Source organism: Podarcis raffonei, chromosome 15 (assembly GCF_027172205.1).
Source record: "Podarcis raffonei isolate rPodRaf1 chromosome 15, rPodRaf1.pri, whole genome shotgun sequence".
Lineage (NCBI taxonomy): Eukaryota > Metazoa > Chordata > Lepidosauria > Squamata > Lacertidae > Podarcis > Podarcis raffonei.
The window spans coordinates 1,600,141-1,620,377 of NC_070616.1; the positions used below are offsets into that span (position 1 = coordinate 1,600,141).

A 20,237-nucleotide genomic window follows, 5' to 3' on the forward strand; every position below is an offset into this window, starting at 1 on the left:
AATGCCCAAGTCAGGGACTCACACAGAGAGGTGGGCTCCTGTTAATGCGGATGATCTTTATGTTTCCACACTCTAGAAATAAATCTTTTGTGCAGCATGAGAACAAAGTGTGCTTCCAACTGTAGAGGTTGGTGGTGGGTTTTTTTGCAGAATTATGGCTCCATTATATGGGGAAACGTATCTCCTCCACCCCTTCCCTTGGCCAGGACCATAGAATCACAGAATTGTAAAGGGATCTCCGAGGGCGATCTTGTCCAACCCCTCTCCATGCAGGAATTTCAGCTGAAGAATCCCCGACAGAGGGCCACCCAACCTCTGTTTAAAATCCTCAGGTGGAGAGTCCACCACTGACACTCTCAGAGAAGACACCGACGGCCAGAGGGTTTACACTACCCATAAATGACATTTATTTTATTTAAAGTCGACAGACAAGGGAGGGGAAGGGAACCAAAAATAAAATTAGAAAAAAATCCAACGCACAACTGAAGTAGTGCAAAAAATAGTAATAATAGGAACCAAACCCAGACGAGAGAGAGAGAGAGAGGAGCTTGGCAGTGCAGGGCGCCCCCAGCACTCCCCCCTCCAAGCTCTCCACCCCCACAAAGAGTCCAGTCTTGTGTATAACTTAGCGAGGGTTATAGGTGAGCGTTGGGGCTGGGGGCGGCAGTGGGGGGCTCCTGGCCAGGGAAGCAAAGGGTGTTTGGGGAAGCTAAAATGCAAAGCGGCTCCTTTGGAAGTCTGCTGGAGGAGCAGCAGCAGAGAAAAATGAGCGATAAAATATGGATCAAGCCGGGGGGGGGGAGGAAAAGACGACTGAGCCATTTTGGTTAGCGGAAGGGGTGGGACCTGGGACCCCCTGCGCAAAGACGGCGTGTGTGGTTTTGTGTCTGTGTATGGAGACGGCAGAAGGCAGAGAGGATACATGCCGCTCTTTCTTTTAAAAACAAAAGCGTTCCTGGAGGTAGGGAGCCTCTCAGGGGTGCTCAGAAGGTGTGGCAGAACAACAACCACCCTGTGCCCACCCCCCAAATCCAAGTGCAAGAAAATGCGCGTATGGAAATGATGTGGATTTGTGTGGCAGCATGCAGGGCATGAGCTGTGCGTGTGACTTGAGCTAGAGGGGCAGGTGGGTTTTTCTCCCATGGTTGGGAGGCAGAAGACAGAGAGTGCATCTGTGTTTTTCGGCTCAGCTATTTTTCTAAAAAATGTTTCGAATAAAAGGGGGGGGTTGTTTCTCATTTCTTTGGACATCACACAAAGGTCAGAACGGATTTAAATTATAACGTAAGAGGGGCAGGCACTGCGTTGAGAAGGGCTCCCCCGCCAACACCTTGACGCACGCACACAGAGGAAGCGAGGAGGCGGCTGGCATCCTCTGCTGTCCACGGAACAGTCCTGCAGCCACAAACGGGGCCACCGGAGGCAAGCTTGGCAGGAGCGCAAAATCCCTCTGGCACACACACAGGTCAGCCTGGCTGCAGTGGCGGGGGGGGGGGCTCCCTGCAGCTGAGCAGGGTGGCCAGGCCGCCCACCCCCAGCCCACCTCTTTGCCGCAAGGAACAAGTGGCCTTGCAGAGTCCTTGCCTTTCTCTCCCATGCAAGAGGACGGTGGTCGTGCGGCGCCCCCAAGCTGGCGGCAAGGGCGAGAGAGAGACTACCTGGAAGCGCGCTGGCCGGAGGCTGGTGCTGCAGAGGGGTGCCTCCGTTTGTGCCCGGCGTGCCCAACCACAGAGCGAGAGGGTCGGGAGGCGAACGGCCCGCCGGCCTGCCAGCCTTGCTCCTGCCTGGGGCTACGCTGTGGTCTCTGCTGGCTTGCTCTCCGAGTCGCTGTCGCTCAGGTAGCTCCGGGAGGAGTGCTTGGACCGGTGGGCGCCGTCAAAAGTGTCTCGCTCCTCATCTGACTTGTCGTAGGTGAATGATTTCCGATAGCCGGGGGGGCTGTGGGAGGGGGAAACAAGAGGACAAGGTCAAAAACCGAGGCAGAGGGCTGTTCTGAGTGAAGTGGAGGCTCAGCGGCTTGCGTTTTCCAAGCTGGCCACCTGCCCGGGTCAGACTGACACCCTAAAAGCTGCCTTTCTTCAGCTTCTAATCCCATCTATTCACACACATGCACAAGTAGCAGCAAGAAGGCCTAATGATTAGTGTCAGTTGTAAAAACGCCCTTTGTTCTCCACTCTGCTTCCTGACCCGCCCCCAGGAAGGCCACTGCTGTGCCCTGTAATGCTGGCCGACACACACACACCAGCCGCATCCTACAAAACAAGGCTGGAGCAACTCAGTTTTTGCCACATGATCCATCTCGCTGTGATGAAATTACTCCAATTTTTGTTGTTGCATTGCTCCCCGCCCCCATTCCTTTCAATGCAAAGAAACACAATGCAAATTGGGAGGAGGAGTGTGATCTATTACATATTGTTTGCGGACTAAAAGTGACAATAGCAGTGAATCCCAATCGCATTTGCTGGATTGATTTCTGTTCCGGGCATGGAAGGAAGAAGCGATTTCCATCAGAAGCCTCCAACATCCCCAAGCCCTGGTCCAAGTTCTGCTTTCAAAGCCGGCTCTGGGCGAGGAGAGGACGGCAGCTCAGAACCCATATCCTGCGCCCAGAAAAGCAGATTCCTGCAACGCACATAACTTGTGGGTTCGCCAATGCACTTTTGCTTGATGTACACAATTTATTCTGCCGCTGCAAGCTAAAGAGGCAAGACATGAAGCGCCTGCAATTTACTACTGGCATTCCAGCATACTGCCTCCCAACCCCTGCCTCCGCTTGGCTTGAAATCTCATCAAGGATCTCACACTGTATTAGGGACTAGAAAGATGAGGCTTCTTTTAAAAAGAAGGGGAAAGGGTGCGATATTCATAAGACTGAATCCTGTGCTCATTACGAAATTGGGGGCTTGGATGGTGCGGTTATGGGACGTGAGTAGGCTTACGTGCCCTCTGCCAGAGCTGGCTGGAGGAATACTTCTCTCTCAGGAACAGGCGGTTTGCAAAAAGCAGAGCTTGATTTAAAATAGAGCTTTTTCGAATGCAGTAAAAAAGAGATCTCAAGAAGAGAAAAAGGGAAAGATCTTGGAAAAAAATAAAAGAAGGAGAGAAGAAGCTTAGAGTTAAACCAAAGTCGCAGGAAATCTTGAGAGAGATCAAATTTTACCAAGCACAATATATGAAAATAAAATAGAGCTTTTTCCTCAAGGTGGGGCGTTCCGGGGTTCTCTTCCCAGCTCATAGATGGGGCCCCCACATCTCCTCTGGGTCTCTGCTTGCCTCGGCAAACTGTTAAGCCAGCAGCTCACTTTCACGAGAGCTCATTATTCATTTTTATTTTATATTTTTTCCTCTCCTCTCCCAGACACTTCCAGGGCATTCCGCAGTGATTTACTCTCCCCCGTAGTTAGCAGAGCTAAGCAAATAATCTGTAGCAAATCAGGCATTTGTTGGAAATTTCACCCCTATCTGTTGCAAGCCACGCTCGGGGAAAAGAGGGGGGGGGGAGAGGGAGAGAGAGAGAGAGAGAGAGAGAGAGAGAGAGAGAGAGAGAGAGAGAGAAGAAATAACCTCGCAAACTCGCTCATTACGCGGAGCCATTTGGAAATTCCCTCCCGGCACGAAGGATTTGCTGGAGGGGAGCTCTGCGATGGGAGCCTGACAATTGAGCCTTGCTTGCCACCCCCCCTCCACACAAATTAGTTAAGTTGCGTCTGAAACAGCATTTCTGTCTTCTGTTAGGAGAACGCCCGCTGTGGGCACGGCACAAATGTAAAATCCAAACACGCGAATGGGAAACGCAGCACTTGAGCCTTGCAAGGATTCGTTGGAAGTCGGGCAGCTGAAATCAATTCAGGATCCGAGCGGATCCAGCTGTTTCCTCTACAGCTCTGGGAATCCTGATTCAGATCTCTTCATCCTCATTAGGTTTCAGGCTCATCCAGACCTGAGGGAGGGAGAACCAGCTGCGAAGGCTCTCCAAACCAGGAGGAGCCCAAACAGAAGCCTGCACAATGTAAGGGAGAGGCAGTGATGGTGCAGCAGTTAGAGAACTGGACTAGGATCTGGGAGAGACCAGGGTTTGAATTCCCCACTCGGCCATGGAGCCCTCGCTGGGTGTGACCTGCCTCCCACCGTAACCCACCTCACAGGGACGCTGTGGGGATTAAATGAGGGGGGAGGGAGAACCATGCACACATTACCTGGAATTCCCAGGGGGTGGGGGGGATATATAAATGCAATAAATTAATAAATTAAATAAGCCCAAATGGCCTGGAGACGAAGGATGGGTGGAAGCTGTCCATTTCCCTTCCTCTCAAGTTCCCCATCTTTCCCAATCTTGAAGTTCAGTTCTCCACATTGCTATGTCAATTTGCAAATGCAGAGGTTGTGTTCCAGGTCACTGCAAAATGGTCACTGCCCATATATAAATTTTGTGTGTGTGTGTGTGTGTGTAAAAGTCCTCATGAAAATTCGGCAGCCTTTTACTCCAAATTTCTCCTAACGCAGACATATTTGTATGCAAACCTAATTGCAAACAGCTTTGAGGTGGCTGTTCTGTTGTTTTTGTTTACAACCAAGCAGCATATGTTACAAATAAATAAAATAAGTAATAATCCTGCCTAATACATTTTTGCAAGCAACGTTCATTACCGTAATGCATTTTTTGGTATGCTATTTTCACTAACTTATGCCTTTCTACGCACACTTTAACCCCAGCACATGCATTTTTTTTGCACATGGAAAAATTCAGATCGTTAGGAAAATTCAGGCGAATTTCAAAGGACGGTTGCCGTTTCGGTTTGCGTTTTGCGGAGTGCGAATCAGAGCAATTCAGCTGTGAAATGAATCAAGTCCCACTCCACCACGCTAGAGACAGGGAAGCATCGCCTGGGAGACAGGGAAGTGACAGGCCAAGCCGTAAAAGGAATCCATAAAACCCATAAAACTATTTGACACTCCAGAATGCCATGGAGGAGGGAGGGGCGATGTGCTTCGCAGACTTTTGATACCCTTCTTTCTCAGGATGAAAACCTGGATTGATTTTTTTAAAAACAACAACACAGGTTTCTCCCACAATGCATACAGTGTCGGGCACATTCACCGAATCTCTTGCTGTTCTCGCAAGCACACACATGGCCAAATTGTGTGAAACTTGCAGGAGTGATCACAGAAAACAGGGAGTGTGTGTGCTTATGATGGGTTTGGGGGCGGGAGAGAAAAGAAGGCTGTGCATTACAGACTCACTAAATGACCTCCCTTGTCCCTCCTTCCAGCTCTCAGCAATTCCACACCCTGTTGCACAGTTGCTTGGAGGGAAAAAGAGACACATTTTCTTCCTTCTCTTCTCTTCTCTCCCCCCCTCGCCCCCTCTCTTACTCGCGCACCCGAACCCAATCCTGCCCCTCCCAGCTCCATTTCTTGTTATGGCAGCTGGAGCGTTAAGTGCATTAAGAAATCTAAAGCACAACATTCCCCCAGCTGCGGGAGGCTGCAATAGTAATTGAACATTTAAAAGAGAAAATGTCTTTTTTTAAAAAAAAAAGTGTGGGGGGTGGGGGTGGGGAGAAGGAAATAAAAAGAGAGAAAATGCAGTCTCTCTTTTCTAGATAATTCTCCCATTCAGAGCTGTCGGAAACCATTTAATACACAAATAAATTTTTGTTAGGGATTGGCAGGGAGGGGGAAGAGGGACGCGCACACAATCTTGCCTTCGCTGCCGTTGCTTCTCTTCAAAATGCTTGCTGCAGAGGCAAACACACACACACACACACACACACACAGCCACCTCTCCCTTGTCACATCTTCGAAGTGGGCAAACAAAGGCTCCCAACCTGGGCGTGCGCAGCTGCCAAGCGCAGCGCAGCCTCATCAGGAGATGTTCAAGCCTTCAGAGTAGCAGTGACACTCCGAGAGAGACACGGCTTTCTTATGGCTCTCCACCCCGCCCCCCTCCGGGAACACTCTTCTCTCTGGCCAAGGTAGATGCACCCTGGCCACTCTTGTGCCACATGCCAGAATAAAACCAAGCCAGCAGTGGCCAGGAGGAGGGGGGTGAACTAGGAGAAGATGAGAAGATTGGTTGTGAGGACGGAGGATGGGGGCACAATTCTCCAGGTCAGGCCTGCACAATGATGGCCTTCCAGAGCTGGACAGAGCCTGGCACCTGTACATGGTGGCACACACTGCAGGCGTGAAGGGCACCTTGGGTTTTGGTGGGTGGGGAAAGTGCTGGGGCAAGCGGTGGCCTAGGCCTGGCAGGGTTTTGGTTGGCTCCGCAGATCTGCCCTGGTGGCAATCAGGAGGGCTTGCTCACCTGACCCTGAATAGTCCATTCAGCCAGGAGAAACACGCACACCCAAAACTCAGGTTGGAATTCAACCTGGAATTGGGTCTGCCCAGAAAAGGGATGCATTTATTGGACGGAGGCTTGACCAGGCCAAGTGGGATTCTGATTTAGATACAAATGCACCCAAATAGCTGAAAGATCGCCTCCTTCCCTACAAACTTTCTCAGGTGCTGAGATTGGTAGTTCCTCCACCCTCAGCGGCTCGGGGGTGGGGTGGCCCAGGGGGAGAGGGCCTTCTCTGTGGCAGCCCCAAAGCTGGGGAACTGCCTCCCTGCAGAGGTGCATCTGTATGTATATTTTATGTATGTATATAGTTTTAATTCTATCAATGCTTAATTGTTTTTTAATGATAGATTTTTCCATGTTTTTAGTACTTCTTGTTTTTATCTGTAAGCCGCCTTGAGGCCTGTCAAGGAAAAAAGGGGGGAAGAAGAAGAAGAAGAAGAAGAAGAAGAAGAAGAAGAAGAAGAAGAAGAAGAAGAAGAAGAACTCCAACCAATGATGCCGAGAACCTCTGCATGGCAGGAACAGCCAGGCCACCATTGACGGCAGGCAGCCCTGCTCCAACCACAAAGAGAGGAGCTCAGCTTCAACATCAGGCAGGCCACGTCATCCGAAGACCTCCTTTTCTCAATAAATGGAGATATACTACTACTACTTCTTCTTCTTCTTCTTTATCCCAGCCCGTTATCTGTATTGGACTTGAAATTGTTTTTATATATGAAATTGTTCTAATCGCTTTTACCATCAGTGCGTTCAAGCCTGTGGAAGCCCTCTCTCAACTCAGTCAGATTAGACAGGCAACCCTCCCTGCAGAACTTCAGGCGCACGGCTGAGGCTTCCTCGTTCTGGCAAGCTTTTCAAGATAGCGCTAGGTTTTATCGTAGATTTCTATTTCACAGTTTCAATTTATCCAGTTTGCCTTTTTTTTACGTACGCCGCTGAGAAACACAAGCGATTAAGCGTTATACAAATGCCTTAAATAAAATTTGTGAAATTGTTTTCGTTGGGCTGCATCCAAATGCGCTCGCTATGTTAGCTTTAAGGATTTTGGCTGGTGCAATGGAAACTATCCCCCTCTCTTCCTCGCACCCCTTTCCAGATCTGCTCCAGAGGGTTGAGGAGAAACCTAGAACAAATTTAGAGCATGCTCAGGAAGAAGAGAGGTAGTGGTGAGTTCTGCTGCACAAGCATGGATTCCTTCTTTGTAGGGCTTTCCACTAGATGACCCTATGAATCCTTGCGCAGACAGGATGAGTTGCTTAGCACCGTACTGGATAAAACCCAGCTGATTTAATAGATGACATGTATATAATTTCTTTATGGTCCAGCCTTCTTTATGGTCCAGCTCTCACTTCCAGAAGGCTGATCGCCGAAGAATTGATGCTTTTGAATTATGGTGCTGGAGAAGACTCTTGAGAGTCCCATGGACTGCAAGAAGATCAAACGCATCCATTCTTAATGAAATCAGCCCTGAGTGCTCACTGGAAGGACAGATCGTGAAGCTGAGGCTCCAGTACTTTGGCCACCTCATGAGAAGAGAAGACTCCCTGGAGAAGACACTGATGCTGGGAAAGATGGAGGGCACAAGGAGAAGGGGGCGACAGAGGATGAGATGGTTGGATAGTGTTCTCGAAGCCACAAACATGAGTCTGACCAAACTGCGGGAGGTAGTGGAGGACAGAGGTGCCTGGCGTGCTCTGGTCCATGGGGTCACGAAGAGTCGGACACGACTAAACGACTAAACAACAACAACATATAATTTCTAGTGCTGTTATTGTTGAATTCCTGGAGATGTTTTATAGGAATCGATTCATAACATGAAATGAAATAAGCGAATGCCCCACTACTACCCTGCGCCACACAGGTTAGGGGCTGCCCCCTTGACTGAGCAGGGAGAACCCAGTGCACAGGAGTCAGGATCCAGCCTGAAAAGGAAGGTGAGTCCTGGAGGATGAGGTTAGTGGGAGACACACCAAACACATGCACACTCTGAGGCTAAGTCGACCCATGCCGTCCATCCGCTGCCAGCATGCAGGGAAGAAGAACCTGGAGATTCCTTCCGCTTGGGTAAGCTGAGCTGCCGTTGATCCAGGATAAGGCTCAAATCCAGCCTGGAGGGCCTCCCACCCCTCCCCCTTGTTAGAGGTTAGTCAGGAACGCCGTGCTCACACCTGGCACACAACTGCCTCCATGCCACCTGCCTTAGTCGCTCTCCGGGCGATACAGGTACTTCATCATCAGGCTGTCCACTTCCTTCTTGCGCTGCTTCTCCTCCTTCTTGATCTGCTTGTTGGACTTCCCGGCCTCAGGGCCCTCCCTGGAAACGTCCTCCCCTTCAGAGCCCGGGCCTGCCCGCTTGGGGCCCTTCTTGACACTGGAGTTGCTGCGATAAGAGACGGTGGAGCCCGACGAGCCGCTGGAAAAGGATTCTGAGGACGCCGAGCGTGAGCGCTGCTTCTTCTTCTTCTTGGACTTCTTCTTGGACTTCTTGGAGCGCTTCTTGGAGCTCTTCCGCTGGCGCTCCGGGGAAGAGGACGAAGAGGAGGAGGAAGAGGACTCGCTGGAGCTCCTCCTCCGGCTCTTGCCCTTTGTGCCGTGAGGCCTGGAGAAATCCAAGGCCGAGGCTGACCTGCGCAGGCTGCTGGCCGGGGGCTCGGCCGAGTGCTCGGCCAGGACGGCACTCTTGGTGCTCCGCACGCTCTTCCTGTCGTCGTCGCCATCCGAGTCAGGATCCAGGCTGGAACGCTTGAACTTGACGGGCTTGTAGCTCAGCACTTCGTTGATGGCCGCCTCCAGGTCCGGGTCCAGGTAGCTGCGGTGGCTGACGGGCCGGATGTCGGGATCCTCTGCCTGGAGCTCATCCGCGGCGGAGCTGCGGGGCCGCGGGGGCACAGAGAGGCTGCGGGAAAGGGAGTGCTGGCTGTAGAGGGAGAAGGAGTCGCTGGGGGCAATGCTGGCTGCGTCGTCCAGCTGGGAGTGGCCCATGGAGAGGCGGGAGCCCGGGCGGCTGTAGGAAGGGCTGAGGTCGTCCAGGCGGGAGGTGCTCCGCCGCAAGCTGCCTGGGCTGGAGAGAGCGAAGCTGAGGGACGACCTGGCGTCCTGCTCCCGGGAATCCAGGCCGCCCCAGGAGGCCCCGCCGTGACTCATGGGAGCGGACAGAACTGAGGTCTTGTCGAACTCCGCAGCCGAGATGGACCAGCGTTTCTCCAAGCCCTTGTGGCAGAGCTGGCCGCTGGCTTCAGAGAAGGGCTGGGAGAGGACCGAGCCCCTCTCGTCCAGGTCGTCTACCACTCTGGTGGGCTTCTTCCACGAGGCGACGGAGCTGCTGTCGTCCAGACCGCTGGCCCCCGAGTTGCGCTTGGCCTTGCGGAAGGAGCGGGTGGGAGAGGCCGGGCGCTCGCTCAGGGTGGAGAAGAGGGTTTCCTCGTCCCCTTTGCCCCCGATGGAGTCCTTGAGGTTGCCCCGCTTCCTGTAGCTTAGGGAGCTCATGACGGAGGCGGGCCTCTCGTCAGCCTCCTTGCCCTCTTTAGCAACTGAGTTCAGGGCGGTTCTGACAGGGCAGGTGGAAGGGAGCAAGGGAGAGCACAGAAAGAGAGAGACAGTAAGTTCAAGGGTTGGGGTGCAGGTGGGAGAATGAGCGTGAATGTGTGTGTGTGAGAGAGAGAGAGAGAGAGAGAGAAGAAGAAGAAGAAGAAGAGTGGGAGAGGTTGAGTGAGCATGTGGGAGGGGGAAAGGGAGAGAAAGAAGATCCAGAAAGAAAACAGCCCAACACTGTGTCTGCGAAAGAATTAACTTCACAGGAAGCAGCATGCAAATTAAGGCATTGTTCTACACCATTGCTTCCCCCCCTCCCCTCCTGGAAAAAAAGCCGCTATTGATTTCAATTAATTTTGTTGTCAACTACCTGAAAAACGCTGGCGGCACGTAACAATTGATTCCCAGCATTGGCAAAAAGGGGGCATTATCTTCCATAACAAAATGTTTTACATCCATGCCGAAGAATAAATTAAACCAATTAAGAGTGTGCCTCAGATCTTCCTCTGCTTGGCACATGGCACGTGTGGGTGGCTTTGGGGGAAGGAAGGAAGGGGGAGGGGAGGGGTGTGTGGTGGGGGGGGGAGCAGGGGGGCTGAATCCCCAAAGTGAGAAGTGGCTTTGACGCAAACACCCAACCCGATCCCCGCTAGCAGGTGCTCGCTTGAGGAGTGCGCTGGAATTGGGGCGGGCAAGGTCCACTAGCGCTGCTCCTGCCACCCTTGCGGCACCTGCTCAGCTGCAGGATATGAGGTGTGTGTCAGGGAGGGGCTTCTCAACCCCCACCCCACCCCAGGGAGGGATCATCTCCCCTGCCACTTCGGAGGAACACAAAAGGCCCTTGTAACACCCGCAGGCAGGCAGGCAGGCAGGCAGGCAGGCAGGCAGGCACCCTCGGCTCAGCCCGCGCCATCAGCATCAGGCTGCCGCGGCTCAGTGCGGCTGGTTGCCATGGCAACAGGTGTCCTATAAATAGCCCGTCTGGTTCCTGGTCACTTCCAAAGACTCTGAGCGAGGGGAGGGGAAGGGGAGGCAGAAGGAGAGGGCTGGCGAATGGCTCGCTGGGCCACTCCAGCAAGGCACCCTCTTCAGTAGCCAACAGGCAGATAGCCGCTGACCCCCTTCCGGTGGCCTGAGCGTGTGGGATGGAGGCGGAATAAGGAGGACAGGGTTGCAGGGAGAGGATTGCCTTCAGTTTGTGCTATTGAGGGTTCAGGAACTTGCAGAGGGAAGGGGAAAGGGGGAAAGGGGAAGGGGGATGGGCTCGTGGCCAAGGCTGCAGAGACCCCTCTGCCCCGGCCCTAGTCACTACAGCTGTGCTCTGCCCTCGGCAGCCAGAGGCAGCACTACTTCTGAACACCACAGGAGGGGAGAGTGCTCTTGTGCTGAGAGTCCTGGATGACCCTTCTCTCCTGAAGGCCTTTTCCCATCTGGCTTGGGAGGCCCCCGACTGACTCCAGCTACAAAAGCTGAGGCTGCTGAATGGACTCTTGGGTTGCTGTTGAGTTTGTTTTTTAAAAAACTTTACTTTAGATCTCCTTGTGATTTATGCAGATTTTGTTCCATATGGTTATGTATTTTTTAATGTTTCATTTTGTTTTCGCTACTTTTGGTATGTTGCAGTCATGTGTTCCCCCCCGTGTTGTAAGCTGCCGTGAGCGTGGTTTGAACTGTGGGAAGGTGGCATACAAATAAAATTATGCATGTATGCATGCTCAAATCTTGCTTGTGGATTTCCCACTGGGACATCTGGTGGGTCCCTGTGGGAACAGAAGGCTGGACTGGGTGGCCTGAACCAGCAGGGCTCTTCCTATGTTCTTATGCCCCCCAAGGCGCCCCTTCCTGGCCTACTTGACATTCTCCCCAAGAGAGGTGGGTGCAGAGGAAGGAAGGCACTGGAACCCTTGGGATGACGGTCATCCACTCCCAAGTAAAGTGGGGTTTGAGAATGCCTGCAAGGAAAATGTGTGTGTGTGAAGATTCAGGAGATGTCTGGCCAAGCTCCAGGGGCCCCAGAAGTGGCCCAGAGGAAGACGAAGGGGATCCATTCCATCAGCCACAGCTAACTGCAGTTTGGGATCCCATCTCCTCACTCACTGTCTGGAGTCTCTGGACAGAGACAGAGATTCTCTTCCTGGGAACCCACCTGCAAGAATCCTTTCCCAGAAGAAGACCCCATATGCAGACAGAAAGTGAATGCTGGGAACAGGATGCATTGCACCAACTTGATTCCAGTGGTGAGGAGGTGGGTAAAAGGAGGAGGAGGAGGAATGGAGGCTGGGGAGGGGAGGGGAGGGGAGTCCTGCTAACCTGCTGCTCTTCAGGCTGCCGTCCTCAGAGACCGTCTTGGAAGACCCCTTGTTCTTGGACAGCCATGACTTGACACCATCCACACGGTCCTCGAGCTCAGAATCAACGTCCGAGTCGCCCTCGCTGGAACAGGAGGGAGAAGGGCTGCATGAGAACTGTCCTTCCCGGGGCAGGCGCCAGGATCGTATTCAACATGCACAACAAAGGTACTTAGGAGGGCCAGCCAAGAAAGAGTTAATTGGCAGTCAAGAAGGAGGGACCCGCCCCCAAACCTCACCTGGATGAGAGCAGGGTGCCACATGCTGATGAAGGGGTAAAGGTAAAGGTATGGGCCAGTCTTGATAGACTCTAGGGTTGTGCGCCCATCTCACTCAAGAGGCCGGGGGCCAGCGCTGTCCGGAGACACTTCCGGGTCACGTGGCCAGCGTGACAAAGCTGCTCTGGTGAGCCAGCACCAGCGCAGCACACAGAAACGCCGTTTACCTTCCCGCTGGTAAGCGGTCCCTATTTATCTACTTGCACCCGGGGGTGCTTTCGAACTGCTAGGTTGGCAGGCGCTGGGACCGAACGACGGGAGCACACCCCACCGCGGGGATTCGAACCACCGACCATGCGATTGGCAAGTCCTAGGCACTGAGGTTTTACCCACAGCGCCACCCGCGTCCCTGATGAAGGGGGCTGGGGTTTAAAAACCCTTGGAACACCCTCCTGACCTTGGCCAAGGTCAGAGAGAAAGGTTAACCCCACTGCTGAAAGGGTAAGTGCAGGAAATCGTAAGTGGGGAGAATTGCTGCAAAGAGGCACCTGGTAGGCCTCTGTGAGAACCGGATGCTGGACTAGAGGGGCCCCCTTTGGCCTGATCCAGCAGCTCTCTTATGCTGAGGGGAGCTGGATGTGGCTGGATGCAGGCTTCGCCTCCTGTGGTCTGCACACACACAACTCAGGAAGGTTTTCAAAACAACTCAAAAGCCTACAGGGCCTTCTTGGCCAGAGGTGAGGGCAGGAGGAGTGTGCAGGATAGCCTTTCCCACCCTGGCGCCCCTCCAGATGTTTCAGAGTCCAGATCCTCCTCCTGGTGCACCTTTGACTCTCTGGGGGAGGAAAAACTGCCGTCTCCTGCAGCTTAAACGAAGCTGCACCTGGAAAGAGCCCAACCTGGCCAAATGTCAGGGGCATGGGAGAGAGGGCTGGTGAGGTTTGTGCGTCTGCACCATTCTCCATCCCTGAAATGTATTTTAAAGAAGAACGTCGCATGCCCACTGGCCTGGAGAGCTGGAGAGAGACAGAGACGGAGAAGTCTGTGCTATGCTGAGATCCATCACCCTACCCTGCGGAGAAGGAGATAGCTGACAGCCTCTTGAGCCTCTCCGTGGGTAACTGCCGAGCTGCCTTCAAGGGTCTCCAACCGTCAGCTTCAAGTTATTTTTGTACGCCACGATGTCATTCCCGATTCTCACAATATGCTCCTGCCTTTGAGGATCTGCTTAGAGCAGTGCGCCTAGGAGACCCACGATGATGCTCAGGAAGGCAGCAAGCACAGCTCTTCCTACCTACTGGCTTAGTGCTTAGGATCTGAAGCTCACTGGTGTGACCTTGGGCCAGTCACTGCCTCTCTCAGCCTAACCTACCTCACAGGGTTGTTGTGGGGCTTATTTAGGTGGGGAGAGAACTATGTACACCGTCACGAGGAAAACATGGGATATAAATGCAGTAAAATAAACCAACCAGCCAACCCTGAATGACCTCAGGCTACCTGACAGCGGTACCCCTTTCTCCCCCACACACTGCAGTCAAATCCCCTCCCCACAAAACCCACTTCTTCCACAAGGCCTCTCTCACCCCACTGCAGCCTCCAACCACAATGAAGTTAAAAGGGTGTGTTCTATTTGCTTCTCCCTTCTCCATTCCTGCAGACTGTAGTTTGTTGAGGAGGCTAAGAAATTTCTGTTTGCATTCTCAAGGAACACACACACACACACACACACACACACACACACACACCACTTAGGATCCCTGCAGGGCCAGAGATTCCCAGCAGAAAAATTAGCCATGTTTGCACCAAACTCCCATGTCTTTGGAGGAAGCCATATCAGATAAGGTAAAGGTAAAGGGACCCCTGACCATTAGGTCCAGTCGTGGCCGACTCTGGGGTTGCGGCGCTCATCTCGCATTAGTGGCCGGGGGAGCCGGAGTACAGCTTCCGGGGTTATGTGGCCAGCAGGACTAAGCCGCTTCTGGTGAACCAGAGCAGCACACGGAAACGCCATTTACCTTCCCGCTGGAGCGGTTCCTATTTATCTACTTGCACTTTGACGTGCTTTCAAACTGCTGGTTGGCAGGAGCTGGGACCGAACAACAGGAGCTCACCCCGTTGCGGGGATTCGAACCACCGACCTTCTGATCAGCAAGTCCTAGGCTCTGTGGTTTAAGGTAAAGGTACCCCTGCCCGTACGGGCCAGTCTTGACAGACTCTGGGGTTGTGCACCCATCTCACTTAAGAGGCCAGGGGCCAGCGCTGTCCGGAGACACTTCCGGGTCACGTGGCCAGCGTGACATCGCTGCTCTGGCGAGCCAGAGCCGCACATGGAAACGCCGTTTACCTTACCGCCAGTAAGCGGTCCCTATTTATCTACTTGCACCCGGGGGTGCTTTCGAACTGCTAGGTTGGCAGGCGCTGGGACCGAGCAACGGGAGCGCACCCCGCCGCGGGGATTCGAACCGCCGACCTTTCGATCGGCAAGCCCTAGGCGCTGAGGCTTTTACCCACAGCGCCACCCGCGTCCCCAGCTGTGGTTTAAGCTGGTATAAATAAGCCACCTCCAAACCCCACCCCTTGCTCGTTCATATCATAGAGATATTTCCCACAGGGGAGGCTCAGAACAGGACTGTGCAGGGAAAATTGAGGATGTTGTAGAGGGGACGAAAGGGAAGAATCTACAAAACGGTGAGAAAGAGAGAGACCCCTCAAGGCGAGGTACATCATAGAGGGCAGGCCCATTAAACCTTCAAATCCCTCAAGAGCTGGCTAACGAAAAGAGTCAAAGGCTCGTTCCTCTGCCAATATGATGAGTTCAGCTCATTAAAAGAAAGGGGGAGGGAAAACCTCAGAACACCTTTCCTCTCCATCCACCCAGCCCAGACTCCTGGCATCCATCTCCCCCCCCCCCCCAGCCCATTGCCAGTTGAATTACGGGCCTGAAAAGACAATAAATGGTAGAGACAGCAGGCAGATGTTAAGGAGAGGGAGGAAAGGGGGATATTGCAGAGCTGATGGGGACAGGAAAGGGGAGCAAAGCTTCCTTTCTCACAGCCCTCCACCTCCTCCTCTGCCAGAGCATCAGATTAAGGCAATGGCGGGAAGAGCTACACTCCGCTGTCCCCTGGTAAACTGGGAGTTTAGTGGGCCCCGAACAGCAGCTACTCGGCTGGGCAAAGATTTATGGCTGCAAGCGAGCCGAAACACCCCCCCTCCCCGCCACAGGGTAGCGAGGCCTGATTTATATGGGCACGTAAACGCAGCCCCCATCCGGCTTAAAGTCTCTAAATTTATAGGCAGCGTCCATAAGTGTATTGATTGCCTTGAGCACGGAAAAGCACAGTTGTGCGTGGGTTTTAAGGGGGGGGGGACACAGGAACTATTCCTACACATTTAGAGCCGTCCCCATATAAATCTCTCCTCTAATACAGGGGCTGTTTACCGCTTTCATTAGGATTACGGCAATAACAAGTGCGTTTACGAGCAGATCGGGGTGTTATTTCTCATCCCCACCTCTCTGGGCTCAATAACTCTTTGCCTGGTTTTTCAGGGAGCTAAGTGGAACGACCGTGGGGGAACACCCCCGCCCCTCCCACTAACCCCCCCCCCAGGAAACTTTGCAGGAACAGCCTCTACATCTCCCCCTCTTAATGGATATCTAATGTGAACTTAAAAATGAACGCTATCCCTCATTTCCTCTGTCGAGGGAAGAGCATGGCAATGGGCAAGCATCTCTCCTGAATCCGAATCTCCCTTGTTAAATTCAAAGCAACGAGGTCCCCTTGATTAACCCAACATCTCCCTCTCTGGGAATAAATGCCAGGAGACAGGGTGTTTTTTGGGTTTGTTTTGTTTGCTCGGGAGAAAGAAACAAACCGCAAAGAAATCTAAGGAGCCCCGTAAACAAACTCAGGGGGGCAGCTGAGATTTTAAATTGTTGGAATTAAACCTCCCGTCAAAGGCAATTTATGTCCAGGCTGGCGTTCCATTAGTTAACTGGGATCCAAATCACCGGGGAACGAACAAACGCAGACTGAACTGTGGGGGACATTAATTGTGTGTGACAACAAGGCTCTAGCGGCCCTCTATCACTGCTACACAAGATTACATTTATCATTAGCCCGTATAGATCCTGCCACAGCCACAGCCAAGCCCATCTTCGGCTTGGGGAGGAAAGAGGCTCTGCCATCACAGCCATCGCAGCAGGAGAGCCAGGATCCTGGGCTCAGAGAGAAGTCATGGGGTGTGGCACACAGAATTCTGTCCGGGTTGTTGGGATTTTTGGCTGCTCTCTGTCCTATGATGAGCAGAGTTATTCCAGATATCAAAAACTCCGGATGCTCAAAAGCATCTTCCCGATGGACGTCTCTGCCTCCCTCCCCCCTTTCCAAGCACCTAGAGCGAGGCAGTAAAGCAATCATTCAAAAAGAAGGCTGAAGAAGCCCACTCACCCATTTAGCACACGATTCTCCACAAGGCTGCACCTCCCTACAGTGCCAGCAACAATCTCATACCTCCACAGTTGGAGGCAGCCAGCTTCTGAATACCAGCTGCTGGAAAGCCCAGGAAGGGAGAGGGCTCTTGTGCTTGGATCCTGTTTGCCACGGGGGCACCTGGATGGCCACTGTGAGAACAGGATGTTAGACCAGCAAGCTCTTTTGAGGTTCTCTCAGGACTATCTCACCCACTATGTAACCTCACACCCGGTGGAACCACCCAACGTGGGGGGGTCACAGCCAATGCCCTTCTATGCAATCGGTCTGCCTGCAAAGATTCTGCAGTGCCCACACACAACAATTTTGAAGTGTTCGCTCAAAAACATGTGTGTAATGCCAGTAGACTGGTGGGCTGGATCCTCAATGCACCCCTGCCCACAGGGGGGCCACTTGGGCAAGTGTGTCCACTGGGAGCATCACCACAATTCACCAGAACGACAGGTGAGCCAAGAAAAGAACTGGGAGGGAGAACTGAAGGAAAGAATTGGAGGAGGGCTACTGTGTCTCTGTGGTACAGAGCATCTGCTCTGCGTGCTGAAGGTCCCTCGTGCAATCCCCACTGGCATCTCCACGTGGGGCTGGGAGAAAGACTCACTGTGTGAAAGGGCTGCTGCCAGTCAGTGTAGACAATACTGAGCTAGATGGATCTGAGTATGCAAAACTATGACAGCTTCCTTTGCTCCTGTTTAAATCAACCCTTTTTTTCAGAACGAGGGCTGTCAGAAGCAGTGTGTCCTGTTCTGCTGCCTTACGCGTTCCACAAGCACTCATGGAATTTCAGGCAAGATCTTGCCCCAAATGGCCACGATCTCACCCCAGATCAGCACCAATGAGAGCACTGGGTGATCAGCTCAGGAGCTTCTGCAGCCTGAGGCAGTGGCATCATGCTGCCTATTGGCTGGGTCGGCCCTGAGGACTAGAATCTTACTTTATCTCCGGGGGGGGCATATATGGAGACAATACTCTCCCCCTCCAGGATCAGAAACCAAGCAAGGCTCGACCCAGCAACCCCTTCTTCACACACAAATCCCTCCCTTCCCATCCTACGATTAGTTTCCCATTTGGGACACAGCAAACACAGAGTTAGAGCATACCAGGCCATTGCGCACGCAAGGAAGGGGGGCATGCAACTACATTGTGGGGGGTGGGGGAGGCTCTGTGGCCCCCCACCTCCCCTCCGTGGCATGCTTGAGGTTAGAAGTAACAAAGGGGTTACTAGAAACCAAGGGAGAGAAACTCATCCTCACAGCTTATTCCTGCGCTTCTGGAACTTTGTCACCATGTCCTGCAAACTGGAGAACGGGGGGAGGGAGGGGGGAATGGGAGGGGGAGAAAACAGGCAAAATAAACACCACAGGAAGGCGGGACAAGGATGAGGGAGAAGGGAAGGTAGGCAACCAGAAACGAGAAGCGTAGCTGGGGAGAGAAGAGCGTGACAGGGAGACTCGCTCATAGAATTGTAGAGTTGGAAGGGACCCGAGGGACGTCCAGGCCAACCTCCCGCAAAGCAGGAGGCTAAAGACTTCCTGACACGTAACCTCTGTTTGAAAGGAGAGTACATCCCGTTTTGAGGTAGACCATTCCATTGTAAAACAGCTCTTACCGGCAGAAAGTTCTTCCTGATGTTTGGCCGGAATCTCATTTCTCGTCATTTGAACCCACTGGTTTGGGTCCTCCCCTCGGGAGCAGCAGAAAACAACCTTGCTCCATCTTCCATGTGGCAGACCCTCAGGTATTTGAAGATGGCCAACACGCCTCCTCTCACTCCCCTCTTCTGCAGGCTAAACATGCCCATCTCTTTCAACTGCTCTCTGCAATAGTTTTTGATGGGAACTGCAAGGGCGCTGAAAATACCCGGATGTAGCCAATGCCAGCCCTCCTGAAGAGCAGGCCCACAGAAAACCATTTATATTGGCTCAATAACATTATATGGGTTGAATCCAACTCAGTGTAGACCCAGTGAAATTAATGGGCAAGGCTAACTTGGGCCCATTAATTTCAAGGGGTCTACTCTGAGTACAGCTTAGTTGGATACAACCCCTATGCTTCTTTTCTTTTTTCCTTTGAAAAAGTTTACTCAAGTTATACTGAGCTAGATGGATCTGAGTATGCAAAATTATGACAGCTTCCTTTGCTCCTGTTTAAATCAACCCTTTTTTTCAGAACGAGGGCTGTCAGAAGCATAAAATACTACTGTATTTTATGTTTCCCGATAACAGCTATTTTTTTTAGTGTGTAATTTCATTAAGTATCAAAATCTGTTGAGCATTTAATCATCACCATCTGATTTTGTTACACGCTTTACCTTGCCCAGGGCAACACAAAGTGACTTGCTAAGCCCAGGTGGCTTAAAAGGTGTTCGGAAGATGAGCTTATTCCACAACCATTGGTGATAATAGCTCCACGGAGCCTCTGTGTCCAAGGGCAGTCTACCTCTGGCTGTCCACAGCCATCACGCCCTGCTTGGGAGCTTCCCAGAGGCAACTGCCTGGCCACCTCTTGCCTTGGGCCCATGATGGAGAACATGGTGCCCCCCAACTGGGACTTCTGCTCCCAGCAGCCAGCACAGCCAATGGCCTGGAATGGCAGGAGCTGCATGACGCCTGCAGGTTCCCAGCAAGAGGATTTTGCTTAATGCTCTTATATGAGGCGAGGGCTACGCAGCGTTGCCTAGAAGGAGAGCTCATTTGGTTGCCCCCGGTCCCCACCCATCGCCTACCTGTTGATGAGTTCCTCGTTCTCGTCACTCTCCATCTCGTCCTCGATGGCGGCCTGCAGGTCACCGATCCGCTTGAAGGCCAGCTTCAGGTCTGACTGCAAGCTCTGGTTCGCAGCTTCTAAGCTCTCCAGATCCATCTCCTGGAAAAGGAAGAGAGAAGAGAGAATGACTCTGGGAGGGTAACAGGGACCTTGCAGATCCCGCTGTGCCGTTCTCCCCTACACATGCGATTATATAATAATTGGCCCATGTTGCTGCTGCTGCTGGCAACCCAGCTCTCTAGTCTGTACAAGTAGCAGTGGGGGGAGGCAAACCTCTTGCCCATCACTAGCAAGGGGTGTCCCAGCAGGGTGGGGCTCCATCAGTTTGCATGGAGCAATGGTGAAGCCAAGGGTCTTGCCCTAACCAAGTGTGCACCCAAGAACAGGGGGTGGAGGAAGAAACTGTTAGATCTCTGCAATAGTTCTGCAAGAACGTAAGAACAGCCTGTTGGCTCAAGCCCATGGCCCATCTAGTCCAGCCTCCTGTTCTCACAGTGGCCAGCCAGATGCCTATGGGAACCCTGCAAGCAGATTC

General features: G+C 52.7%; 1 protein-coding gene across 8 annotated transcripts in view; it reads right to left on the reverse strand.

Moving 5' to 3' along the window:
* Positions 1–383: 383 nt before the first annotated feature.
* Positions 384–20,237, reverse strand: part of MYO18A (myosin XVIIIA) — a 147,303-nt gene continuing 127,449 nt past the window's right edge. For 6 of the 8 annotated variants that reach the window (XM_053366742.1, XM_053366741.1, XM_053366740.1 and 3 more), the window contains 5 exons: positions 19,662–19,801; positions 18,190–18,234; positions 12,191–12,313; positions 8,548–9,896; positions 1,832–1,938 (listed from right to left, as the gene is read on the reverse strand). In XM_053366742.1, the coding sequence (XP_053222717.1) occupies positions 8,549–9,896; positions 12,191–12,313; positions 18,190–18,234; positions 19,662–19,801 (1,656 nt within the window). In that variant the 3' untranslated portion in view covers positions 1,832–1,938; position 8,548. Of the gene's footprint in view, positions 1,939–8,547; positions 9,897–12,190; positions 12,314–18,189; positions 18,235–19,661; positions 19,802–20,237 lie in introns of all 8 variants that reach the window. The other 2 variants (XM_053366746.1, XM_053366747.1) reach the window with 2 other exon arrangements.